The 27,897-nt window shown below is 32.1% G+C and overlaps 2 protein-coding genes across 2 annotated transcripts in view; both read left to right on the forward strand.

The window, feature by feature from the left end:
- Nucleotides 1-17,721, forward strand: part of LOC140055459 (uncharacterized) — a 46,522-nt gene extending 28,801 nt beyond the window's left edge. The window contains exons 13-28 of the mRNA XM_072100798.1: nucleotides 1,202-1,273; nucleotides 4,214-4,651; nucleotides 5,778-5,795; nucleotides 6,155-6,280; nucleotides 7,647-7,736; nucleotides 8,173-8,385; nucleotides 10,861-10,932; nucleotides 11,355-11,792; nucleotides 12,247-12,291; nucleotides 12,739-12,765; nucleotides 14,202-14,219; nucleotides 14,748-14,879; nucleotides 15,381-15,470; nucleotides 16,885-17,097; nucleotides 17,259-17,366; nucleotides 17,714-17,721. Of these exons, the coding sequence (XP_071956899.1) occupies nucleotides 1,202-1,273; nucleotides 4,214-4,651; nucleotides 5,778-5,795; nucleotides 6,155-6,280; nucleotides 7,647-7,736; nucleotides 8,173-8,385; nucleotides 10,861-10,932; nucleotides 11,355-11,792; nucleotides 12,247-12,291; nucleotides 12,739-12,765; nucleotides 14,202-14,219; nucleotides 14,748-14,879; nucleotides 15,381-15,470; nucleotides 16,885-17,097; nucleotides 17,259-17,366; nucleotides 17,714-17,721 (2,108 nt within the window). The remainder of the gene's footprint in view (nucleotides 1-1,201; nucleotides 1,274-4,213; nucleotides 4,652-5,777; nucleotides 5,796-6,154; nucleotides 6,281-7,646; nucleotides 7,737-8,172; nucleotides 8,386-10,860; nucleotides 10,933-11,354; nucleotides 11,793-12,246; nucleotides 12,292-12,738; nucleotides 12,766-14,201; nucleotides 14,220-14,747; nucleotides 14,880-15,380; nucleotides 15,471-16,884; nucleotides 17,098-17,258; nucleotides 17,367-17,713) is intronic.
- A 149-nt stretch (nucleotides 17,722-17,870) lies between these two features.
- Nucleotides 17,871-27,897, forward strand: part of LOC140055460 (polycystin-1-like protein 2) — a 30,116-nt gene continuing 20,089 nt past the window's right edge. The window contains exons 1-11 of the mRNA XM_072100799.1: nucleotides 17,871-18,003; nucleotides 18,468-19,361; nucleotides 20,100-20,256; nucleotides 20,775-20,943; nucleotides 21,502-21,677; nucleotides 22,052-22,303; nucleotides 25,182-25,354; nucleotides 26,068-26,230; nucleotides 26,817-26,842; nucleotides 27,118-27,150; nucleotides 27,483-27,611. Coding sequence (XP_071956900.1) covers nucleotides 17,950-18,003; nucleotides 18,468-19,361; nucleotides 20,100-20,256; nucleotides 20,775-20,943; nucleotides 21,502-21,677; nucleotides 22,052-22,303; nucleotides 25,182-25,354; nucleotides 26,068-26,230; nucleotides 26,817-26,842; nucleotides 27,118-27,150; nucleotides 27,483-27,611 — 2,226 coding nt within the window. The 5' untranslated portion in view covers nucleotides 17,871-17,949. The remainder of the gene's footprint in view (nucleotides 18,004-18,467; nucleotides 19,362-20,099; nucleotides 20,257-20,774; nucleotides 20,944-21,501; nucleotides 21,678-22,051; nucleotides 22,304-25,181; nucleotides 25,355-26,067; nucleotides 26,231-26,816; nucleotides 26,843-27,117; nucleotides 27,151-27,482; nucleotides 27,612-27,897) is intronic.

Below are 27,897 nucleotides of genomic sequence, written 5' to 3' on the forward strand. Positions count from 1 at the left end.
ATATCTTTATTGTTGGCCCATACCATGGAGGTTTAGCCAGCTCATTTAAATCACTCGTATATCTTTATTGTTTGCCTGTACCATGGAGGTTTAGCCAGCTCATTTAAATCACTCATATATCTTTATTGTTGCCTGTACCATGAAGGTTTAGCCAGCTCATTTAAATCACTCATATATCTTTATAGTTTGCCCATACTATGGAGGTTTAGCCAGCTCATTTAAATCACTCATATATCTTTATTGTTGCCTGTACCATGGAGGTTTAGCCAGCTCATTTAAATCACTCGTATATCTTTATTGTTTGCCTGTACCATGGAGGTTTAGCCAGCTCATTTAAATCACTCATATATCTTTATTGTTGCCTGTACCATGAAGGTTTAGCCAGCTCATTTAAATCACTCATATATCTTTATAGTTTGCCCATACTATGGAGGTTTAGCCAGCTCATTTAAATCACTCATATATCTTTATTGTTGCCTGTACCATGGAGGTTTAGCCAGCTCATTTAAATCACTCATATATCTTTATTGTTGGCCCATACCATGGAGGTTTAGCCAGCTCATTTAAATCACTCGTATATCTTTATTGTTTGCCTGTACCATGGAGGTTTAGCCAGCTCATTTAAATCACTCACATATCCTTATTGTTGGCCCATACTATGGAGGTTTAGCCAGCTCATTTAAATCACTCATATATCTTTATTGTTTGCCTGTACCATGGAGGTTTAGCCAGGTCATTTAAATCACTCATATATCTTTATTGTTGGGCCATACCATGAAGGTTTAGCCAGCTCATTTAAATCACTCATATATCTTTATTGTTTGCCCATACCATGGAGGTTTAGCCAGCTCATTTAAATCACTCATATATCTTTATTGTTGGCCTGTACTATGGAGGTTTAGCCAGCTCATTTAAATCACTCATATATCTTTATTGTTTGCCCATACTATGGAGGTTTAGCCAGCTCATTAAAATCACTCGTATATCTTTATTGTTGGCCCATACCATGGATGTTTAACCCGTACACAGGCATTTGTTGTCTCACTCTACTTTACCACAATGCTTTTTATTTTTTTCAGTTGTAGTTTAAAATGTTTTACTGGGGAGGCTGCTTCATTAGCCACTTGCCTTAATGGCTTCATAAATTTGTCATAAATAAAATGACATATATGCAATTTAAACATTATTTACTATTTTCTAGCACAAAGCACTGCTTCAGAACCAACAACACCAATACCTACAACCATGGCACAATCCACTGATTTTCCAATTGGTAAGTTTATTTAAAAGTTTATTTTAAATTTCAAGATAGATTTCAATTTTCCAGTTTCAAGTTCAATTTCAATACTTCCTGATAAATGAAGTTTCTGTATAAGATGCAAAATGTAGAAGAGCCACAGCCCACTTTTCTATTTACGAATCCATGTTCTATTTGTAATAAAATGAAAGACCTTCAAGTAATACTGGAACACAATAACATCCAAGTTTGTACACTTGCGGAAACATGGTTTAATGGAGACTATATTTGCAAGGTCAGTAACTATAACTATTTCTATAAGAGCCGCACAAATACCAGAGGAGGAGCAACCTACGTCCACAACAGCATTCCTTCTGATCACATTGATTTTATTACTGTTCCAGACGAACTAGAATGGGTTTGGGTCAAATTACAGCCTTATAAGCTTCCCCGTGAAGTTTCTGAAATATATGTGTGTGCCATTTATTGTAGCCCTAGCCAAAACAAAGACCATCAGTGTGACCTCTTAAACAATCTTAGAAATTCGATTGACACTATTGTTCAAGAAGAAATTTAGCAAAAGTCATTATTGCTTCGGATTTTAACAGTGTTGATATCTCCCCTCTAATTAAAAATGTTGTTGATTTGCACCAAGTTATTAAAGATAAAACCAGAGGAGACAAAATTCTTGATTTCATAATATCGGACCTTAAAGACTTTTATATGACTCCAGTAAATCAAGCCCCACTTAGAAAAAGTGATCACAATATCATTATTTGGAAACCGCTAAACTCAATTAAGTGTAATGGTAAAATGGTTACAAAGATTTTTAAGCCTTGTACTGATTCGTCGATGAGAAGTTTCGGAAACTGGATTACCAAATTTGACTGGTCGCAGGTCTATAGTATAAAAGATGTAGATGATAAACTGAATATAATGAACGATACCCTCACCACCTCGTACAACAAATTTTTTCCTAACAAACATTTGCGAGTTTATTCTACAGATAGACCTTGGATTACTCCATACATTAAGAAACTTATCAGGTATAGACATTATCAGGTATAGACAAACTGCTTTTAGGAAGAAAAAACTTAGAAATAAAGTAATTTGGGAAATAAAGAAAGCTAAGGAGAAGTACTATCGTTATAAAGTAAAAACGCTTGAGGTGAGCAATCCCCGTAAATAGTATGACAAAGTGAAGCAGATTTTTGGTAAACGTAAAGACAAACCAAGAATTACATTTGATAATCCTTTACCGATCCCAGATTCCGTTGCCTCTAAAAAGATTCATTTGTCGTGAACTGGATCCTCTCAAACTTGATGAATTGCCTACAGTACATACCTCCCAGCTGAGAGTCCACCGCCACAAATGTTATGCTTTGAAGTCAAACAACAATTATTAAAAGTACAGATAATTAAATCAGTTCCACCTGGAGAAATTCCACCAGTTTTCATCAAGGAATTTGCATCTGAAATAGCAGAGCCCCTAACGCATGTATTTAATTCTTCTTTGAAAGAGGGTATTGTACTCAAAGCTTGGAAACAAGCTACCGTTTTATCGATACCAAAGAAAAAAGGTACAGTCAGTATTGAACAGATTAGACCAATCTCGCTTACGCCACTGTTTATCTGAAACTAAATGGTTAAATGAAGACCTATCTACCATTATAGGTAAACAGCAGTTTGCTAATGTCAAAGGTGTCAGCACGAGTCATTACCTTATTGGACTCTTACATTACATTCTTTCTGGACTGGAAAAACCTGACCAGGTACTAATCAGTAAGATGATATCAATTGGTGTCAGGAAATCTATCATCCTATGGTTCTGTAGCTTCTTAACTTATAGAGAACAAAGAGTGCTTTATGGTGGCGCTATTTCCTGTTGGACATCTATATTTTGTCGTGTTCCACAAGAAAAGCAATCTGGCCCAAGCCTTTTTCAAGTAATGGTCTTGTCTCAATGACTCGGCATTAGATTGCATTACAAGGTGGAAATTTGTCAACGATCTAACCTTCGCTGATATCTCGAAAAATAACTGTCTGGACTCTATTCAATTGTACTTTAGTAATTTAGAGGAATGGTGTAAAATAAATAAAATGGCCCTTAACCCTAATAAGTGTAAATCGGTGGAGATTCTTTTGCAAAACTCCTGGTTACTATGATTTACTGACTAATAATGGAGTCCAAGCTTTTAGGTGTAACTATCCAAGATAACCTTAAGTGGGATACTCACATTGGTGAGATCTGTAGCACTAAATTAGGCCAAAAGCCAGGCATATTGTGTTGGTACTCGGTCTTCGGTCCTCCTGGTGCACCAGAAGATCAGTTAATCAAGATTTATATATCTTTCATACTCTCTATAATTGAATATGCTTGTCCTACCTGGCACTCCTTCCTGACTTCCGAATTAAGCTGTGACCTCGAATCGGTCCAGAAGAGGTTTTTAAGAATTGTACTATAGAGGAGGTACTATTTGTACACTACAGCCCTTGAGCAATTTCTCTTGATAGGCTCTGTGACCGTTGTCTCCAGCTTGTCCTAAAGTTTGGGAGGAGTGTCTATGAAAACTTTAGTGATGTTATCCCCAATACCCGTGCTGAAGCGACAGGTAGATCTCTCAAAAACGCGAACAAGATATCCCAAATTAAATGTAGAACAGAGAGATTTAAGAAATCCACACTCCCATTCCTGATTTACAATGACCTAATAGTGCAATAATATATATGTGAAATTCGTAATTTTGATCGATAGGCCTACGGATGATTATTAATTTTACTCACAGTTTGTAAATTTGTAATTGTATATACTTTTTTTTTTATTGCATTTGTGTAAATGTTACTCGTTTTTTGGTATATATTTTATGTTAATGTTACTGGACGCAATTCAGTTTTGTACTGCCATGTCTTTGTTTTAATAAACCACAATAAATTTTTAAAAAACAACAACTGACAAATGCATTAATTTCATTTCAGTATGTACTTTTTACTATCAGTCATCACAGTATACTGCTTTTAGAGTTGAATATTATGAAGGAATAAATGTGACTGACGCAAAATATGAATGTGGATTGTCAAGTGGAAAACTTGCTAGTCTCACAATAGTTGAAGAGGTTGAATTTGTATCTCAATATCTTGACAATAACTGTCCAAACATTCAACCTGGTGACTCTCAATACGTAATTGGGTTATCCCGTGAAGCTGGATTAATACAATCAAATGACCAAAACTGGAAGTGGGATTCGGGAGAAGCTTTTGATTCCTCTGTGATGGAATGGGGTTTAAATCAACCTAATTCAGGCAATAACTATGATGCTTATGTTCGTTTTTATCCAAGAAGTAGTATCATGTATGATAAAAAAATGGACTTTATGTTATCAGACAGAAGTGTAATTGGTTTCTTATGTGAATATGGTAAGAGCAGTATAAACTAGTTTGTGTCACCCTATCATGTACATAATCAGAGAAAGGGAAAAATTAATTAATTTCTTTTTATCAAACCGAAGGATATAATATGTAATGACAAAAATTATATTAAATATTATTAATCGTTACTTCTACAAGATGAATTTGCAATCTATAGTTGCTTATTGTTAATCATTAAAAAATTAACCAGAACATCCCAATTTTTTATTTTTTTTTGCATACCATAATTAGTGCAATTTTTGTGACAGTTAAGTTTTTGAAAATATATGGCATTAGTCAGAATATGATAGTGCTAATTTTAAATTGGTTTATAAAGAAGAAAATTCACTCTTGAAGTAGTGTAGTAGTTTTTGATTCATGATGAAGTTTACAACAATACCAATAAAATATGTTTCTTTACCAACAGTAATATAAATGGCAATAAATAGATACCTACACTATTGGTATTTATAGAAATGTTGTCTGTAAAAGCAATCTAACACAGGATGCTGAGCTTGGCCAGATCAAAGGGTATAGTTTTGAAATATAATCAATTTCTGCCCTCCTAAACACATGAATGATTTTCGTTTGACCAATTGACTTTCTCAAATGATTAGTAGCAAAACAGTACCATCCATAATTCGTACACTTATTGATAGCCTTGCTTTAATCCAAAACTCTTCCCACTTTTAATATAAATTATTCAATGTGTACACTTTTTTGGGGAAACATAACAATAAAGTGAGTAATCATCTGATTATATGCATTTTAATGTCAACATTGTCAAAATGAAGGTTAACGGTAAAATTAAATTGACAGGAAAATATGACAAATTAATTTAAAAAATTAGATGCCTATTAAACTTTATATTCCTTTGTATGAATTTGTTGAAGCCTAACCGCTGTCTGTTACAATAGCCTATCTTGGTCAGTGAGCTCAGTGTCCTGTTGTTAGTTTGCCTTGGTAAATTTAAATAGATCTATATAAATATTAAAACCCAACATCAAATTTATATCCTATAGGACATTTTTTGAAGAGATACTAATAATTATTGTTGCCCATGTTGTGTATCTCACACTTAACCAATTAACTTAATAACATATGCTTAAATAATACTTTTCCTATTTTATTACAGAAAATACTATACTTCAAGGTAAATAGGAATATTTTTGTTTTATTTTTATAAATATTGCTTTACTTTACTCATCAAATTTATGAATATATTGGCTATAATTTGTTTACCTCATATGACATTTTTACTTTCTTGTTAATGTTAATTGTATTATTTTCATGTGTGGACCAATAAACCTCAATTATATGTGTAGTAACTGAGTCAGGTACTGCAGAAGAAAGGAAATGATGTCACAAGTTTGTTTCAAATACATTTTTCTAAAACACATCTTCCTTTAAAATACAGAGTGACGTTGCCTGTTGAAAGCACAGGTGATTAGGTGAATGTGAGGGCATTTTGAAAAATGTCTTCAATTGCATGTACATTTTATTTCATTGCAGAGGTAGAAATAACAGATTTTGATGCTCACCAGAGTTCTACAGATTCTCGATTCAACTCTGTTGCCAGCAATGCAATTGATGGTAATTTATCTGGGAATCTCTTTGAACATTCTTGTACACACACCGGTAAGTGAAACAAAGCATACATCATTTCGATCTTGATTGGACTTTCTTTTTTTGTGATATATGGTACTAAATGCAGATTCTCAATACTACTATGTTGCCAGCAAAGCAATTGATGGTAATTTATCTGGGGATCTCTTTGACCATTCTTGTACACACACCGGTAAGTGAAACAAAGCATACATCATTTCGATGTGGATTGGACCTTCTTTTTTTGTGATTATGGTACTATAAATGCAGATTCTCAATACTACTATGTTGCCAGCAAAGCAATTGATGGTAATTTATCTGGGGACCTCTTTGACCATTCTTGTACACACACCGGTAAGTGAAACAAAGCATACATTATTTTGATCTTGATTGGACTCATCTCGTCTTGACATGGTAATGTAGGCTGTATACAGTTCTAGATCAAATACATGTATGAAGAGTGTGTTGTTATTCCAAAACTATAACCAGGATAATTTCGTTTTGCTTTACTTCTGTTGTCATTTTTAGTTTATAAATACAAATAAATCTGAAATATCCAATTGAATGTCACTAGCTTAAACAATAATCATGTTTAGTCATGTTTTTCAATACCAATTACTTCCTTTCGCTTGACTAAAATCCTATATAAGTGTTTAGAGGTACAGTATATCCCAATTGAGAATTCACATTTTACAAAGTGTCCTCAATGTACAACTACAACAGAGTATAGCAAAACGTTTATTTTGCTCCCTGTTGTTAGACATGAAAGTAATATATTTCTATCAAGGTATTATAGATTGGCTATGGTGCTATAGCAATTCAAAAAGTGATTCTTCATAGAGAGGGAACTGACAAGATGGTGGTTACAATCGACCTTTCAATACTCCCATACGCAGTCACGTACTACTATGCCTGTGTTGAGTGTATCAGCATGAGAAATATTCTTTACATTCTCACATACGATATGCAACGCAGCGCATTCTATATGATCCTTGTATGCTATTACCAAGAAATTATTCAATTCATTGCAATTAACAATATATTTAATTTTATAAAAAAAAAAAACTGTGCTTTTAAAAAGAATGTGTGTTTTATGTGGTCTCTAATTTATTACTTTAGATTATTGTTTTATATACTAAATAATACTTTTGAACAGATTTATGACTACCTTCTTTTGGAATAATTTTCTTTAGTCAGGCGTACGTTCTCAAGCCTTCTGCTTTATCTCTATGTATATTTCACATACACCTCATATTAACTGGATGTCACATGATAGGAAATGTACCTCCAGTATTTTATTGCAACCAGTCAAAATAATAATTAATTTACTAAATTTTGTTAAAAAATATTAAGTAAATATACTTCACATTCCCTTTTTATTGTTACTTTGATTCTTTAGAGGAAACGTCCAGTCCTTGGTGGTATGTGGATCTCAGACTACAAATACCAATTGCCAAGATTGTTATTTTCAACAGAGATGATTGTTGTGGTAAGGGTGGAAGAGTTTTATCTTTATAATACAGTGATTATGATTGTGGTTTATGATTAAACACATTTAGGAGTTATTTTTTACTAATTATTACTCTAATTAAAAGAGTGATAATAACTTATTATGTAACTTGAATATAAAATAATTATGTTTGGTATAATATGTTTAATAGATAGATAGTGCACAGTTTATAAATATTTAGAAAATGTACAGTTATAAATATATTCTAGAAATATTTTACACATATTTTAAAGTTTAACATACTGTGAATACTATAGTTATTTCTTACAATAAGTAGATTTTTGCTTTATTTCTTACATAAAATACTAAATTTTAGACTTTTATTACAGTCTCAATTTATTGATTTTTTAAGAGTCAAAAAGTGTACAATATAATGGAGTGTAGATACAAACCATTGTTTATGATTTTGTTTTAGAGAATAGATTGGTTGATGCTGAAGTTCGTGTTGGAAATAGCAACGTGTTGCCTTTTACTGAAAATACACAGTGTGGTTCTACAATTACATCAGCTATGACAGAATTAAATCCAATTGAATTGATTTGTGACCAAGCAATAACTGGACAATATGTAAGTGTGTACCTACCTGGATCTGAAGTACTGACTATTTGTGAGATAATATTATACACAGGTAAGTTATTTTTGTCTTAGTTTTACACAAGATACTAGGGCATCTTCAATGAATAGGTACATTGATAGCAGATACAACAATTCCAAATGATACTGTATCTTATGCATGACCCCAGTGTTTATAAGAATAGAGAATAAAACGGTTTAGCATTATTGTAATAGACATATTTTTAGTAAACCTTTTTTTAATGTTAACTCCCTGTTTTTTAAAGGAACTCTTTTAATGCGAGGTTTTTTTGTTTTCATCTTTTTTATTTGTTTATGGCTTATTTTGTTTATAAATAAAGTTTATCAATATTTATTAATCATATATTATTCTTTTATTATTCTCGTCGTTTTACTCATATCTGAGTACTTGTGACCATTCTGATGAGGTGTCTCCATTCTTGCCGATCTTAAGCTTCATTGTAGCAACTGATTATTGGTCGGTTTGTAGCACCACTTATACCATCAATCCATCTGAGTCTCTGTCTTCCTCTTTTTCGTTTCCCTTCAACTTTCCCATATAATCATTTTCTCCATACTATCTCCATCCCGTCTGGCAATATGTCCAAAGTATTGTAGTTTTTGTTTGATAATAGATTCGATTAATGTGCCTTTCTTGCCTATTTCGTGCCTTACACTTTCATTAGTTCTTCTGGCAGTCCATGGAATACCTAGAAGCTTTCTCCAGCACCACATCTCAAAAGCTTCAATTCGTTTTTGATCTGCAGCATTAATTACCCATGTTTCACATGCGTACGTTGCAATTGGAAAAACTAGAGCTCCAATTAATCTAATTTTTGTTGCCTTGCTGATGCTTCTGTCTTTCCATATCTTGTGCATTAAACACATTGATGATTTTGCCATTGCCAGACGACGTTTGATCTCAATGGAACATCCACCATGGTTTGAAATCATCGAACCAAGGAAATTAAAGTGGTTGACAACTTCAATTACTTGGTTTCCTGCATGAATGATAGGGTTCTCCTTTTGTGGGTTAATGATCATCACCTTTGTCTTGCTTACATTTAGAAAATAGCCAAACTTTTCACTCTCCCTTCTTACTTTTTCAACCAGACCTTCCATTTCCTGTGCATTATCTGTTAATAAAGTAGTATCATCAGCATACCTTATATTATTTATAGTTCTGCCACCAATAGATATTCTACTATTGAAGTTTTCTAGAGCCAATCTCATAATATATTCTGCATAGACATTAAACAAGTGTGGAGACAGTATGCAACCTTGTCTCACCCCTTGTTTTATTTTAAACCAAGTACTGTCGCCGCATGCAATTCTCACAGCAGCTTCCTGGTTATCATATAATGTCCTGAGGAGTTCTACTACATGCCTTGGAAAGCCCATTGCTATTAAAATATTCCAGAGTCTTTGATGCTGGACCATATCAAAAGCTTTTGAATAGTCAATAAAGCACATATATAGCGGACGGTTAAATTCAATAGCTCTTTCCATTATATTTCTAATATTTGATATTTGGTCTCTTGTACCTCTTTCTTCCACAAAACCTGCTTGTTCTTGAGGAATTTCACGACGAATGTATTGTTTAGTCCTCTCAACAATTATGTACAGCATAATCTTACTCGCGTGTGATATCAGAGAGATAGTTCTATTGTTTTTGCATTCTCTTGTATCTCCTTTCTTGGGGAGCGGTATAAATATTGATCTAGCCCAATCAGTTGGCCAGCTCTTATCGGTCCATATCAAGTTACATAGATTATGCATTAAAGTGATAGTTACCTTCATCCCCTGTCTCATCATATATTAGTAAAGGTTTATTTATATTAATAATTTGAATGTTTATCAATTTTGTTAATATAGTAGTGTCAGTACCGGAAACAATAGCGCAGGGGCTATTTTGTGAACCAGTTCTATTATTATTGCCTGTACTATGGAGGTTTAGCCAGCTCATTTAAATCACTCATATATCTTTATTTTTGGCCCGTACCATGGAGGTTTAGCTAGCTCATTTAAATCACTCATATATCTTTATTGTTTGCCCATACCAAGGAGGTTTAGCCAGCTCATTTAAATCACTCATATATCTTTATTGTTGGCCCATACCATGGAGGTTTAGCCAGCTCATTTAAATCACTCATATATCTTTATTGTTGCCCGTACCATGGAGGTTTAGCCAGCTCATTTAAATCACTCATATATCTTTATTGTTGGCCCGTACCAATGAGGTTTAGCCAGCTCATTTAAATCACTCATATATCTTTATTGTTGGCCCATACTATGGAGGTTTAGCCAGCTCATTAAGTTTAACCTGTACACAGGCATTTAAATCATCGTATGTCCCTTTGTTGTCTCACACTTTACCACAATGCTTTTTCCTTTTTTCAGTTGTAGTTTAAAATTTTTTACTGAGGAGGCCGCTTCATAATAGCCACTTGCCTTAATGGCTATCTGGCCTTTTATTGTAATAAATAAAATGACATATATGCAACTTTAAACATTATTTACTATTTTCTAGCAGAAAGCACTGCTTCAGAACCAACAACACCAATACCTACAACCATGGCACAATCCACTGATTTTCCAATTGGTAAGTTTATTTAAAAGTTTATTTTAAATTTCCAGATAGTTTTAAATTTTCCAGTTTCAAGTTCAATTTTAATACTTCCTGATAAATTAAGTTTCTGTATAAGATACAAAATGTAGAAGAGCGGAAATATTTAATTATGCAAAAACTGAAATATAGCCTATTGTCACCCACAAACATGAAAACGGAAGAACAATTTTTTTTAAAGGCTTTGAGTTTAGGCCATTTTGCAGTTTTAATAAAGTTAATAACTTCTGTATGGAAAAAAATAATGTTCCCACTTATAAAAAGACAAAATAAATTGTTAAATATAATTCTGCTATATAATTTGAATCCATTTCTGTTTGTTCATGTATTAATTTGGCATGATTCATGTTTTACAACAACAATAACAACAACTGACAAATCCATTAATTTCATTTCAGTATGTACTTTTTACTATCAGTCATCACAGTATACTGCTTTTAGAGTTGAATATTATGAAGGAATAAATGTGACTGAAGCAAAACATGAATGTGGATTGTCAAATGGAAAACTTGCTAGTCTCACAACAGTTGAAGAAGTTGAATTTGTATCTCAATATCTTGACAATAACTGTCCAAACAATCAACCTAGAGGCGATCGATACGTAATTGGGTTATTCCGTGAAGCTGGATTAGAAAGATCCAATGACCAAAACTGGAAGTGGGAATCAGGAGAAGCTTTTGATTCCTCTGTGATGGAATGGGGTAAAAATCAGCCTAGTTCAGCCACTAACATTGATGCTTATGTTCGTTTTAATCCAAGAATCAGTATCATGTTTGATAAAGAAATGTACAAAATGTTATCGGACGGAAATATAATTGGTTTCCTGTGTGAATATGGTAAGAGCAGTATAAACTAGTTTGTGTCACCCTATCATGTACATAATCAGAGAAAGGCAAATATGAATTAATTTATTTTTATCAAACCAAAGGATATAATAATGTAATGACAAAAATTATATTAAATAATATTATTTGTTACTTCTACAAGATGAATTTGCAATCTATAGTTGCTTATTGGTAATCATTAAAAAATTAACCAGTGTTTATGAGAATACAGAATAAAACGGTTCAGCATTATTGTAATAGATAAATTTTTAGTAAAGCTTTGTTTAATGTTAACTCCCTGTTTTTTAAAGGAACTCTTTTTATGCGAAGTTTTTTTGTTTTCTTCTTTTTTATTTGTTTATGGCTTATTTTGTTTATAAATAAGGTTTATCAATATTTATTAATCATATATTAGTAAAGGTTTATTTAATTTAGTACTTTGAATGTTTATCAATTTTTTTTACAGTAGTGTCAGTACCGACAACAATAGCACCGACAACTCCACTTGATGGTAAGCTAAATTTGTGGATGTCAACAATGTATCTGTGTGTTAGACTAAAGCTAATAGTTTTTTTTCTACCACATTGTTTTTAAATATTTTATTTTATGTATTTAGGCACATGAGGCCAAGGATTGCCAATAGTTAATTAATCACTGTCCTATCAGATAGGTGATTACCACCCTCCCCCCCCCCCCCCCTCGACACAGGGGCTATTTTGTGAACCAGTTATCATCTCAAAATATGAACTGGGTTCTTTAAAGTGCACATGGAAAAACTGTGTATACTGGACCACGGTTAATAGTCTGTTCCAAAAAGACTTGTTCCACCACCACCAGGAGCGAGTTGGCCTCGAACCCATGCGGATATTATTGGCTCTTTAGGTACGGTAAAGGGTTCACCTAATCAAATATAAAAAAATAACATTCTTTCTAAATTCTATTTTTTGTTTTATTTTAGTGTTGACAACTGTACTACCGACAACAGGTAATTAAATGATAGTCTAATTGATCATAAAAAGGTCCAATCCAATGATTGATATATCTAACTGTGCTATTAAAAGCCTAATGCTGATGTAAAAATCTGAATAAAACCAAGTTCAGGCAATATCCATGGCCTTTGGTTACTGTGGTTAAATTTGCCAAGGCTAATGGCACATCTTAATAGCATCTAATAGCACCGAGATACCACAAAGTGTTATATAGATGTAAAATCTTTGGAAAAAATGCAAACAATAATCAAAAGTATGCATAGCTTTTGATAACCATGCTTAACACTTTGACTGCCAAACACGAAGATCTTCGTTTTTGGAAACACAACGCTTGACTGCCAAACACGAAGATCTTCGTTTTTCGCGTTTTTTTACGAAATCCGGTAGATGGGTTAATTATTGGTATATACTATAAATATGGACACTATATTCGGTCTGGACCGTGAATATTTACTTTTTGAAAGTAACTAATCTGGTTACGAACGATTGTCAAAATGGTACCTGTCGAAATAACATACACCGCGCATCACAGTAGCGCGTACAGCGATGGTTTGGCGCATTGTGTATCGGTCGCGCGCTAGCTATGCCGCTGAAGCATTACAAAGTATGTGGATTGGAATGTTTGTTTGTTTATCTGAATAAAAAATAATGGATGAATTTTCAATATGAAGTCTTTAATTTTATTATTGTATGTATACCCTAATTGTTTTGGTGCTTCACTGTAAGTGGCCGAGTTTCACGCAACAAACTTGTTTAGACATGGTAAGAATATTATTATCATCATTTTACTAGCTAGGCTAGTAGTACTAGGCTATAGCCTAGGCCTAGTCGTAAAACGGTTCTGGACCAACTTTAGGCCTAGTTAACTAGGCCTGGTGTCTTTACTATGTGGATTTTGGCAAAACATTGATGTAAGATTTATGATTTATAAAATAAAATACATTTTTCGATAGTGATAACTTGTTTTTATAGGCCTACCGGTGCCGTGTAAGTAATTGTTCGTTGTTTGTTGATCTCACCGGGCGATATTTTCATATTGTGATGTCTTGCACAAAATCGCGTATATCTCAACTTTCTTGCGCAAAACTACGAAAAACTCAAAAAGTGGGTTACTTTCATTTTACTATTACGATTTACATATTGCGATTTGAAAATCGTTCTTGGTACCATTGTAAAGCTAAAATCTTTTTGATTATTTTAGTCTAAATTACATGTAAATCAGATCACATACATAGTTTCAATCAGCTTTGATAAAAACATCGAATTGGGCTATAAACGCTGGCGGTGGCAGTTTCTAACTGGAAAAACCTCTGGCAGTCAAAGTGTTAAAATTACCAAGTCCAGTGCGAACAAGGTTGAATGAAGTACCAAAAATAAGTACAATAGTGTTTGTAATTAAAAAATGATTATGTTACTCTGATCTTTATTGCAGATCATGTTGTTTTTGAAGGTAAGTTTCAGAATTGCAGAAGAATGGAGATTGTATTACTACTGTCAGTGTTATTTTGGTAAAAATAAAAATGGCACCTAGGCCTATACAACATTGTTCTGGTGATGGAAAGAAATCTGTTGATCCAGTGTACACAATGTGATCCTGTACACTTTAAAGCATCTATTGAGATGAGTAAGAAGTTACCCTGGTGTAGTTCACACACAGCCACTGTCATGGACAGACAAAAGATCGCTTGAATTGGCAGCACCGATATGACGTGACCCTTATAGAGGAGGAACATGCAGTTGAAACGTAACGTCAGGTCCACAGTACCCTGAGCAATGATCATTGGAATGATGCTTTACAAATAATCATTATCATTACAATGTTTATTGAACTTTGCATTGTGCATGGTCAAGGAATTTGCAGTCAATTTATGATGTCTTTAAAGCAACTTTTTTTTCACTACAGATATTTTTTATTCTATTCTTAACAATAATATTAATTTGTTAATTAAATGTTACATGTATCATTACTTATTTTTAGAAGTTACATTAAGTACAGATTCAGAAGCTCATCAAAGCTCAACAGATGAAATATTAGGGCGTGATGCTGATAGTGCAATTGATGGTAACACAGATGGTAATATGTTACGAAAAACGTGTACAAAAACACAAGGTATAATTATTTTTAATATAGTAACATTAGCAGTAACAAATTGATTTATTTTGATATTTCCAATCATCATTTCATAATATTAAAAATAAATTATCCCATTTTTGTTTCACTTTGACAAAAACTTATTAAAATGATTTACCTTAAAAAATTGTAATTTCAAGCATAAAATGAGTTAAATTGTTTGTCAGACAATGCATTTTTAAAGTATTTATTTTTAATTTATAAGTGAAATCATCATTTTTGTTCTTCTTTTTTCTATGAAAGAGAATAAAAAATGGCCTATATTTCATAAATGTAACACCTATAAACATTTTAACCTGTGGCATTGCTTGCATGTTATGTGGGTCATCTTAAGCCCTATCAATTAAATTGCTGCCTTACCTACTCTCAGTTTTCAAATTATGCCTTTGCCTACATTTTGTAATTTATGTTTTCATTGAAAAGTCTTACAAGGCGCATTTGCCAAATTTCTAATTACTTAATTGTTTCTATTACATTTAGATACTGACTTGAATCCATGGTGGTATTTAGATATTGGATCACCTTCAGCTATATCGAAGATTGTAATATATAACAGAGAAGATTGTTGTGGTAAAATAATAAAATCACTTATAGTATAATATTTAAAGTTAAAATAATTGTTTCTATTAGAAGTCATGGAATTTGACCACCATAGCTAGGCATAAAGCGTATTCAATGTATGTTATGGCTATTTCAACTTATGACAATTTCAACTGAGGCAAAATGAACAACATAATATAGAATATTATATAACAAATAAATAAATTCCTGTCATTTGATTGGACAATTGTGGGTCACATGGCATGCAATAGTACGCACTATTAAACGATCGTTTAATAGTACTTTTTTAAACATTTTTGTGTACAAAAAAAAACGTTTCGCAGATGGAAAAAAATACAAATGTACAAATTATTTGTATAATATACAATGTCTATTGGTTGGTGAACTCGGAGCCTGTTCGGACGGAACAAATTTACAAGTGTAATGGTCGCATGTGGTGTAAATTTTGAGACAAACTTGCTGTTTCAAAAATCCACCTCATGAGGAGGATTTTTCAATTACACCTTAAACCGCAAGCTGATTAACCGCAAGATAAGGAGCAATTTGACCTTATTAAAAATGTTCTTTTTTCCAAACCGAAAATTAGTAAGTAAACTAACCTTGACAGTTTCATACACGCGACTGAGTTGGTGGGCGCCCTCGTCTGTTGATGTTTGGTTTCCTCGTCGATGATTTTAGGTTGTGTCCAGTCTATGATGTGGTTTAACTGGACAGCATGATCTGCTATAGCTGATTTGCTCAGTTCCTTTTCTGATTCTTGATGCGATTTACGAGTAAAGTTCCTTCTCTGTTGGGTTACCTTTTCTGTTTCTTTTTTATGTTCTTTTAATCTTCTGCCAAAACAATGACTCGTTTCTTCAATATCATTAGACAGAATTGGCCCTATAGATGTCAATCTGTTTAGTAATAGACCGTCATTACTTCTGATGAAACTGTCCGATCAGGACAGCGAAACTGTCAAGGTTCGTTTACTTACTAATTTTTGTTTTTGAAAAAAGAACATTTTTAATAACTTATACTACAATACAAACCAGATGAACATTTTCAATCATTTTTACCTTATGCAAGAAATATGACCCTGCTGGTTTTTTTTTTTTAGTTAGTTTACACGTGTAAATTGTTCATCGTTGAAGTTGGCTGCAGTGTTCTGTATGGGGGTTCTATAGTAATGAAGATTTGTATAGTACAGCCCTGGTATTCCACCCCAAGTGGTGCTTGTGGTACTGTACCTTTACAAAACAACAGGATGAGAAGAAAGATTTTAGCTTTGTCTAAAAGCCGTTGTCTACCAGGATAATCTCTGGTGCCACTGATTTTATGCTCAACATGTTTTGTCTCCTTTTTGGGCCTCATCAGCTCTAAACAAGAAAAGAAACACAATATGTCTTTCATCTTAACTACCAAAGTTGTTTTTAATCTGTAGAAGATGCGTTGGTTGGTGCTGAAGTTCGTATTGGTAATAGCAATATTTCACCCTTTAATACTAATACACAATGTGGGTCAACAGTTACATCGTTAATGGCAGAATCAAACCCTCTTGAATTCATGTGTAATCAACCAATAACAGGACATTATGTTAGCGTATATATTCCAGGAGGAGACACGCTTTCACTTTGTGAAGTCAAACTATATAGAGGTACATTAAGATTGATATATTGACATAGACATGTAAAATACAGTATTGCATAAGATTGTAATACATTTATTAATACAGTATTCTTTTATAAATGCATCTTCTGTCAAAAATTTCCATATCTGAGTACTTTTTAGATTTCTGTGTTATTATTTAAATTACAGTGAGACCAGATTTTGAGATGGAATGTTTAACAATTAATACTTGCTTTCAAGAAGACTCAGGATTTTATGCCATCCCTATTGATACTGCAGTACAATTTAATAGCTATGGTATGGAGTATTCTATTTTAAATACAATACAGTATATAATTTATGTTGATCTAGACTACTATATCTTACTTTATTTAATCTATTTCTCACATCTATTTCCATCTTGTGTAAACAGTGAAGGGAAGAAAATATTGTAACTTAATTATTATAACAATTATGATTGGCTTTTATTCACAGTACTAAATAAAATGTCACCTGTATCATATGCACCACTGCATGATACATTTGTGACACTGTTTGTCTATGAAACTTTCTGAACAAATTATACCAGATGTAGAAATACAGTACAGAGACATTGACCACAGCATAAATATGTCTAAATTTCATGTTGCTTTTTTTTACTTTAGTGCTATGAATAGTAGGCCTACAGAAAGTATCCTTATACTTTTATAAAACTTTCAATAACATTATTATTGTGAAAATGCTACTCCTAAAGTGAATTGATGAAAACAGGGCTTATGGTGGGGTTCAAACTTAAAAAGTATGTGATATTATATATTTATCTCATCTTTCATTTTGCTATCTTCATGCATTTTATTTTGTAGGTTACACTGTATCTTGGTCACTGACTGACCTAAACAGCATGATTACAGATTTTGTGTCAAACCGTTCTTCATTCATACATACATTCCATGAGGTAAATTACAGACACATTAGGTCAACATCGTGAGATCCCTACCTGTATATACTCTACATATGCAATAATATTCCCAAATATGGACACCCCTTATATGGAAATGCCTTGTAGCGTGCCGTGTAAACGTCCATCACGCATGAGATTTTTTAGCTAAAGTCAAATTTTAGCTAAAATAAAACGGTTTACTTTCAGTCTTAAACAAATATAAAGGTCACCTTAAACAATGATATTCAACAAAGTGAAACCATTTATTTATTTATTCAACTTTCTTTTTAAAGGGTAGCTCTAACAACTGTACTACAGCACTAGTACAGCTGACTTAGGAGGTCAATACACAATTATACCGACATTCAAAAAATAAAATTTATATGAATGATTGTTTCTGAAAATGATGAATGTTGCATTTATAGCAGGAATCTGAGCTTTTAAATGTTACGCTTATTGGGTATTATTATTTTTCACAGAGTGGTTCATACAATATCACAATGACAAAAAGTGGCAACGATATTTCTCAACGACAAATCTTGGTATTGAAACCAATAAGTGGAATTACTATAGTGGAAGGACCAAGAGTTGATGTTCTAGAAACAAAAAGATTCACAATTTCACTTTCAAATATTGGATATGATTCTTGTATTTTCATTGATTTTGGAAATGGAGAAAAGGTACGATATGGCAATGAGGTGTGTAGTCCTTATACAATGGTTCCTAGAGCTGGAGAACTGACCAATGTTGTTGATGTCGCTACTGTGTGCCAACATAATGGTAGCTTCAATTTGCAAATATTTGGTTTTGACAAGTTTTCATATGAAAGGGTGTCGTTGATTTATGCCATTATTCCTGAAACAGTAGAATGCAATGTACCAACTGTAAATATATTCAACCATCATGCAGACCCTCTTATTCCAAGAAAGATTGAATTGAGTCAAGATATTGTAATTGTTGCAGAGCTTATAGTAGATTGTCAAGTATTTAATAATGAAAAATCTTGGACTATTGAAGAGGTATCCCCAAGAACTGGTTTGGCAATCGAGGGAACATTACAAACAGTAAATGCCATCAACTTCGGAAATAATTTAGTAGGTTCCGATGATACGCTAACATTGGTCCTAAGAAAGAATAGTCTGAGAATAGGCCATTACCGTTTTATCATCACAGTTGCTATGGAGTCTGGTCGTTCAAATGGACTAGATATTTCCGCTTTTCAAACTGAATATGTTGAAGTTGTTGCTAGTTCTTTACAAGTAAAACTATTAGAAGGTTCGTCTACATATATTACAGTCGGTTATGGTGATACTTTGAACTTTTTTCCGCAAGATTTGTCCAAAGATCCAGATGTTTTACCTCAAGAAGAACAGGTATATTGCATTTCATATAATTATAGATAACAGCATGTCACAGTATAAAAAGAAAGATTAAAAAATATGTTGCAATTAAAAAAGAACTTATGTGCAGTTTGAACAGAAATATTGTTCAACCTATTATTAAACTGTCTATTTCCTGTAGGCCTTTTACTGAATGTGAAAACTAATTTTGTTCCATAATTTATACTATCAAAAATAAAAATGTTTCTATAATTTATACCATAAAAGAAAAATGTTATTTTTCACATCCAGTTAAATTTAACAATAGGCCGACCATATTTCTCATAAAACTGCAATCAATTAATTTTCTGACCAATAACGTCATTTACCACTGTAATATTTGAGTTAAGTCGAAGAAACCCAAAAAACTTTCTGTATGAGAGTAACACAACAGAGATCAAAGATAAAAACATTTCTTGGTCTGGTCTTGGTAAAATAATATCTCTGATATTGTTGGTCAGTATAGATACTTATCCATTCTCAGTTGTAATAAATTATGCTTTTTAACTTTTGCATTATCTCTAAAAACATAATTTGAAAAAATTGTTATAATTAACTCAAACATTCAACTTTTGCATTATCTCTAAAAACATAATTTGAAAAAATTGTTGATGGTCGCCATAATTAACTCAAACATTCACATATTTAGTTTAGGGTTTTTTATATTATGTTAAGTATGTTAGTAATGCTTTCCATTCTGATTCCTTTTAATTTTTTCATTCGATGATGTAGACGTTTGATTCATTTGCTTATTATTGTCGTCGTGCAGAAGAAACTTTCAATGTAACAGAAGATGGAGAACTAGATGCACATATCACAGCAGATATACCATCAACAACCGCTCTGGCGACTGCTGAAAATGAACATTTTCCTGGTTGTTTTGGCACTGGTAAGTAAATATGTTTCTGTCCTTTCACTTTCTAATGATAAGAAATTATAATGAAAGTAATGAAATATAGTTCATGAATTATAAATAAATGGAAAACATATGTTAGTCAAGACAGTTTTGTCTAGCTACCAACTACCAGCTAGACTTGGTCAGTTGTTGTGTTGCTAGGATGACGATTTGACTTTGACTGCATGGTTTTGGTGTATAGTCAAGGAGACCTTCGACCTTATACTTATAAAAGGAAATTCTTTTTTTTTTTTTAATGTTATTAAAATATATATTTTTTTTAAGGTTTGCATTAAACACTAGTAAATTAAAGGTTTGTGGTAAACCATGTGTAAAAATGAAGTAGAAAAAGTAAATTTGATAATTTGGTGGTTGTATTTAAAAAGGTAGTCAACAACCAAATTTTGAGACAATTTTACTTTTTGGAGAACACATGGCGTACCACAAAACTTACTTTTACTAAAATATTCTTTGTTTTTTAATCTTAAAACTGTGTTTACTTTTTGTTTTAGGACCTGGGAAATTATTGTTCGAAGCAGGAACAATTGCGTTGAATACAAGTTTTATGCGACCAAACCTTGATTATGTTTTAGTAGTTGAAGTAAGAAAGGACACCAGAATTGGAAAAGCTTCCATTGGGATTAGTATTAAAGAGGGAAACTTTATTTTACCACTCATAAAGTAAGTTTGTATTAAGTAATACAGAAACTCTCTAGGTATTTTGGAATCTTCAAAGCTATTAGAATACATTTCAATTAAGGGCATTTTTTCTATTGAATTGAAAATGTTTAGGCCATTTTTTAATAGAAAACTGACAATTACTAACCATGCATATGAACCTCATTTCGACAAAAGAGAAAGAATAAATCTGCGCCAGGTACAGTTTATCGCAGACATATCATTTGATCATCTCTTTATATTTGTTTCATATTGAACAATTTCGGATTAAATATGTATGCCTATGATTTTAGGACAGCCATCAATAAAAAAGAATTTCAATATATTAGAAATGGAATCACCTAATCTAATGACATGATTGACCACTAACTAAGGTCCATATGTGATATTGACCTTGCTTTGAACATGACAAACTTATGGAGTTTACTTATTTAGCAAAGAGCCCAAGAGGAAACAATGACCAAGGCCCTCTTTGGTTTATGTTCGGTTGTTGTGTAATTGTATAAAAAATGATAATATTTGAGATGTAACTATTTTGATTTGATTGTTTATTTTTTATAGTCTTAATGGTAAATCATCTACAGTAGATGGTATACTGCGACTTAACCCTTCAACTGATGTCCGAGCTTCTTGTAATGTTGTCGGTGAAACAGTGCAGTTCACTTGGACATTGGCAAGAAAGAAAGGAAATGACATAACTTACCAAGATATTAACGATGTCTCATTGTACACAAAAGGTTGTCATATTTGTTGGTTTAGTTTAATAAAATTATTCAAAATTATGAATTATAGTAACATTTTTAAAATTTATGTTTAAATTTTAAATGAATTTTCCAAATATTTTGATGAGAGCTTCTGTTGCACAATAAGTACAGATTATTGGTTATTAATATTCTTTCATTATGTATGTGGTTATAAAAGTTGAGCTTTCAATACAATTTTAATAGCATATCAAATTGTATCTTTCTGCTTTAAAGTAAATATTGCAAAACTAAATGTAAGGAAATAAATAATGTCATAATTTATCATTTAGTGATTTTAAAAGGAATGTATTTTCTTATTAATTTTAAAAGGAAATTACATATAAATATGTGTATTATTTTTTATCTAGGTAAAAATGAATACTCTTTCTTTATCTCGAAACGTCTTCTGTTGTTGAACTACGAGTACACAGATTACAGAATATCTTTATCAGTGTTTGCTCCTATATCACAACGTTCTGGAAATACCACTGTTGAATTTACAATCAACTTACCACCATCGGGAGGTGTGTGCTCACTTTCTCCACGGGAAATCACTGTATCAAATCGTGTTTTGGTTAACTGTACTGGTTGGACAGATGTACAACAGTATTCTTATTCAAGTGAGTAATATTGTATCATTGCCTTGCCTTGGTTATTTATGCGTGCTGTACAGTAGTAGTATTCAACAAAAAGTGATACTATTTTGGTTCTAGTGTAGGATTAGCTTCTTGTGTAACTGTTGTGCAATGGTCTAGCTTCTTTCATAGCCTTTGACAAGACGGAAAAAGCGGATTAATTGAATACAAATTTACTCTGTAATAAATATGAATGACTAGATAAAAAACTAGATTTGAACTCGTCACTTGAGGACGAGTTTGGTTATCCGCCCGCCACAAAACGTATCTTGCGTATTCAAGTTCTTCTCAGTTATGACTTTTCCAAAAAAAGTAGCCTATTCAAAAGTAAAACTGCCCTTTCAGTGTAATAACCATTTAAATCCTGTTATTTAATTACTTGATAACAATTTCGAAAATTAAATTTAATATGCAAATAATGTAGCAATCAAACACTTTTTAACATTCAACACTATAATAAATCAGACCTACAATTCATAGACTGTAATAAAATAAAATAAAAAATGGGGGTAACCTTGCATTCTGATGAACTGTATCACTTTAAAAAGTAGACATATTTTGCAACATTTTCACAATTTGTTGACGTTTTCGTGCGCAACCAGTCATGTTTAACGTGCTCGTAGAACGCCATTTCAAGTTGAAAAGTGAATACGATAACGTAAAATTGTTAACCTAAGTTTGAAAAACACAATTTATGTAAAAGAAAAGCTTATACGCGTTCCCTGCGCCGTGCGCGCGTAAAAATGTGCGCACCAGTGGCAATTTTTAAACCCTTAAAATGACCTGAAACGTGCTCTAATTTAATCAGAAATTGATTTGAAGCATTTTAAAATTTCAAACGCCGTTTACGCACACACTTTCTAATGTTACAAAATTCGGTAGGGATAAAAAAGTTAACAATTAATGTAAAGCAAACGTGGCTGAAAATGACGTTAAAAAATATTTATCTGTTTCAAAGTTATGATCAATTTAAGATTTTCAGAAAATCGCGCGTAACTTACGATACGCGCCTCTGACAGCGTCCAAAAGCTTGGCTGCACATCTTCAGTTAAATGTCTATATGTTGACCAAGTTACAACATGTTATGTTCACGCGTTGCAGAGAAACAGCGTGTACAAATTTGGAGCATTTTAAAATTTCAAACGCAATTTACGCGCAAACTTTCTAGTGTCCAAAAATGTTCTAAAGATTGAAAAAGTTAGCCATTGATGTGAAGAAAACGTGGCTGCAAGTTACGTTAAAAAATATTTATCGGTTTCGAAGTTATGATCAATTTAAGATTTTCAGAAAATCGCGCGTAACTTACGCTACGCGGCTCTGACAGCGTCCAAAAGCTTGGCTGCACATCTTCAATTAAACGTCTAAAGGTTTACCAAGTTACAACATGTTATGTTAACACGTTGCAGAGAAACGTCGAGTACAAAAGTGGCGGAAAGAAAGAAGAATAACTAGAACTTAAACTCGTCACTTGAGGACGAGTTTGGTTATCCGCCCGCAACAAAACGTATCTTGCGCATTCAAGTACTTTTCAATCATGACTTTTACAAAAAGTAGCCTATTCGAAATTAAAACTGCCCTTTTATTGTAATAACCATATAAATCCTTTTATTTAATTGGTTTCCCGTGATGGGATTCGATCCCGGTACCTCTGATACCAAAGTCGATGGCACTACACATCTAGCCATATGAGCACCTGCTGAAGAGAATCCGAAGAAAGTTAACTCGTCCATTCGGTATGTCGTGAACCACTCGATGCAAATTTATTATTACTTAGCAAACTAAATAATAATTTTTACTATGATGAAATCTTCAAAAATGTTAAACAGTGACATATTATGAAAGTGCATACTTTTAAGTTTTATATATTAACATGTGAAGAAAAAAGATAAACGTTATGTTTATTGTTTTGCTCTTTGAAAACGTTTATGTTTGTTTGATGATAAAAATTTCAAAAATTATATTTAATATGCAAATAATGTAGCCGTTAAACACGTTTTAACATTCAACACTATAATAAATCAGACCTATGATTCATACACTGCAAGAAAATAAAATAAAAAATGAGGGTAACCTTGCATTCTGATGAACTGTATCATTTTTAAAAGTATACATATTTTGCAACATTTTTACAATTTGTTAACATTTTACGTGCGCAACCAGACATGTTTAACGTGCTCGTAGAACGCCATTTGAAGTTGAAAAGTGAATGAAATAACGTAAAATTGTTAACCGAAGATTGAAAAACACAAATCGTGCAAAAGAAATGCTCATACGTGTTTCCTGCGCCGTGCGCGCGTAGAAATGTGCGCACCTGGTGGCAATTTTTCAAACACTTAAAATGACCTGAATCGTGCTCTAATTTAATCAGAAATTGATTTAGAGCATTTTAAAATTTCAAACGCCGTTTACTCGCGCACTTTCCAATGTTACAAATTTCGGTAGCGATAAAAAAGTTAGCAATTGATATGAAGCAAACGTGACTGAAAATTACGTTAAAAAATATTCATCTGTTTCGAAGTTATGATCAACTTAGGATTTTCTGAAAATCGCGCGTGACTTACGCTACGCGGCTCTGCCAGCGTCCAAAAGCTTGGCTGCACATCTTCAGCTAAATGTCTAAATGTTTACCAAGTTACAACATGTTATGTTAACAGGTTGCAGAGAAAAGCTGAACACAAAAATTGGCGGAAATAGAGAAGAATAATAAAAAAAAAGTAACACTACAATTCCAAGGGCTTATCCGCTTGAGGCGGATAACCAATAAAAAAAAAGTAACACTACAATTCCAAGGGCTTATCCGCTTGAGGCGGATAACCAATAATTAAAGAAAATATTTAAAGATTAAAGATTTATTTTTCCACAGTGAAAACATCTAACAATAGTAATATTCGTCGTTCTCTAACATCTGGACAAGAACCGCTGCAGACAATATATCCTTTGGAAGGTGATTCTGAAACAGATTACTTGGTTGATATTTGGGTCAATATCAAAAATCAATATGGTGTTTCTATTGAATACATGGTAGACAAAATACAGGTAAAACATTTTAATTTTTGTATACAGTAGAACTCCTTCTTTGGAAAACCTATTCAGGGGACACCCCTATTAAAAATAAATTTTCCTGTGAAACAAACGTCAATGAATCTTTTAATCCTACAGACAACCCCTATTCAGGGGACACGCCTATTAAGGGGAACTTTCTTAAAATGTCCCCTTAATAGGGGTTCTACTTTATTAGTATGTTATATTATTTATGAATATTACTTTGTTTATATTTAATTTGTTTATGTTTTCATATTTGATTATTTATGTTGATGTATGAATATAGGAAATTATCCAATAATATTTTAGTATGAATTGTATTGATATAAAGTATATTAAGTATATTTATTATACTTTATTTCAAATATATATTTGTTGTTTTGTATATATAATTTTAGGTTAGGCCTATTAAAAAGACATTTTCCTGTGAAACGAACAGCAATTAATCTTTCATTATTAAGGGGACATGCCTTTTCATGGGTCCCGAAGCTGAAATATTATTTTATAAATAAATATTATTTTGTTTATACTTAATTTGTTTATGTTTTCATTTTTATTATTTATGTTGACTTGTGAATATAGGACAATATCCATTAATATTTTAGTATGAAGTTTTCATGGCGAAAATAAATTGTATTGATATAAAGTATATTAAGTATATTTATTATACTTTATTTCAAATATATATTTGTTGTTGCAATTTTTAGGTTAGGCCTCTTGAACTGGACGTTGAACAGACAGACAAGATTCTACAAGACCTGATGAACACATCTCAAACTGAAAAATTGCGCGCTGAGGGTAATTGGCAAGACATCTCAGAATATACTTTAAGGAATATGGGCTTATTGAATAGCATTGAACAAGTTCAAGGTTCAATTAAATTTTTATTCTACTATAATAATTTAAAATTTTTTTTTCCAGAATGGAGTTATCGCTCGGTGGTCAAGGTTGGGTTCTAGATTTTTCAAAGACTTGTAATACAACTTGGTCAACAGGATTACCATCTTTAAGGATATTGAATGAATTCACTTATGAATATCCTTGGAAATTTGCCTAAATAAATATATATAAATATTTAAAAAATGAAAAAGAATGTTGGCAAAAAAAGAAGAAAAAATCTGTACCAAATAAATAATCTTTAGTTATTAGGTATTAGTAACTGTTACCAATATCTTTCATTTTGATATTACTTTATATAAGCCTACATTTATTTATGAATAAGTATCGTTGCTGTTCCGCTGAATAATATTCCCGCCTATTTCTGCAACAAACTGTCTCCCTGTGTTTTGTAAGATGATTTTTGCACATTGAATTTTGTTGTTAGTGTGGAATTTGGGATCTGTTAGTGCTTTTAAATCTCTTTTCAATGTTATTGTTAGAGTGCATACTATTCTCCCTTTTTTTTTAGATTAAATATGCATTTTTGAATTATAAATTGTTTTTCTTTTTCTTTCAGCTTCAAATGAATCAAAATCTGCTGAGGTAAGCCATAACTCTTAATATAGTACCATATTTGATTGTAATCTTGTTTTGTATTTCCTCTTTTATGTTCTGTTTGGTTGTCTTCTATTTCTCGTCTGTCTGTATAAAAACTTTGCTGCCAATTTTCCCAAAGTTTGTTTGTTTTCTAATTCTTTAATATATGTTGGTGGTGGACAGATTCAATGGCGAAATCAATATGTTGATTATTATTTATTATTAAGAATAAATCATGTAGATTTCTTTATTAATTATATGGTAATACCCTTTATTTATAGGAACAAGAGGAAGATAGGAAGGCTTCCACAAATGTAAGAACAAATACTATATTTGTTATTTATTTCATTTATATAGCTAGAGCTCACATAAACAAAAATAAAAAGGGATAATGATAACACTTTATTCAAAACAAATGCACTTGTTTTTTAAGATACTATATTTATGGATATATGGTCAGAAATGTCAATTCTAGTTATATTTTAAATTTTTGTATTTCTTATTCTAAACTTAACATTTTAACCACATTTGTTAAATTGATATGAATTTTTAAGTAACTTCGTGTATCTGGAAACAAATTACATTATGCTTCAAATGTACATATGATAAAATGAATCTGAATTATATAATGTTTTTCTTTTTTCAGCTACGGGCTCATTATTTAAACTTATTATCCAATGTTTCTGTTCCACCATCAACTGAAGCTTTATCAATTCAACTATCAGCATTTATCACGGTTACAGAAAAGCCAGAAGAAATTAACCAGGCCTCCATTGTAAGAACTGTTGATGATACAGTTATTATTTAAATGAATAAAGTATATTAAAAATTACTATTGGTTACATTTTGTAAAATGTCCACTCTATTAGTGACACTTTAGCAAAGTTGGCTGCATCTGAGTTCTTCGTATCAATCAATTTATTTGTGTATTTTCATTTCATTTTTTTTCACTTCACTTAAAATAAAAATGAAAAAAAAAATTTTTAAATTGCTCATGGTGCTTTCTGAATGGACTACATGCTTCTCCCCTAAAGGTCACATTATATCAGCGCTGCCAATTC

This window comes from Antedon mediterranea, chromosome 7 (genome assembly GCF_964355755.1).
Source record: "Antedon mediterranea chromosome 7, ecAntMedi1.1, whole genome shotgun sequence".
NCBI classification, from domain to species: domain Eukaryota; kingdom Metazoa; phylum Echinodermata; class Crinoidea; order Comatulida; family Antedonidae; genus Antedon; species Antedon mediterranea.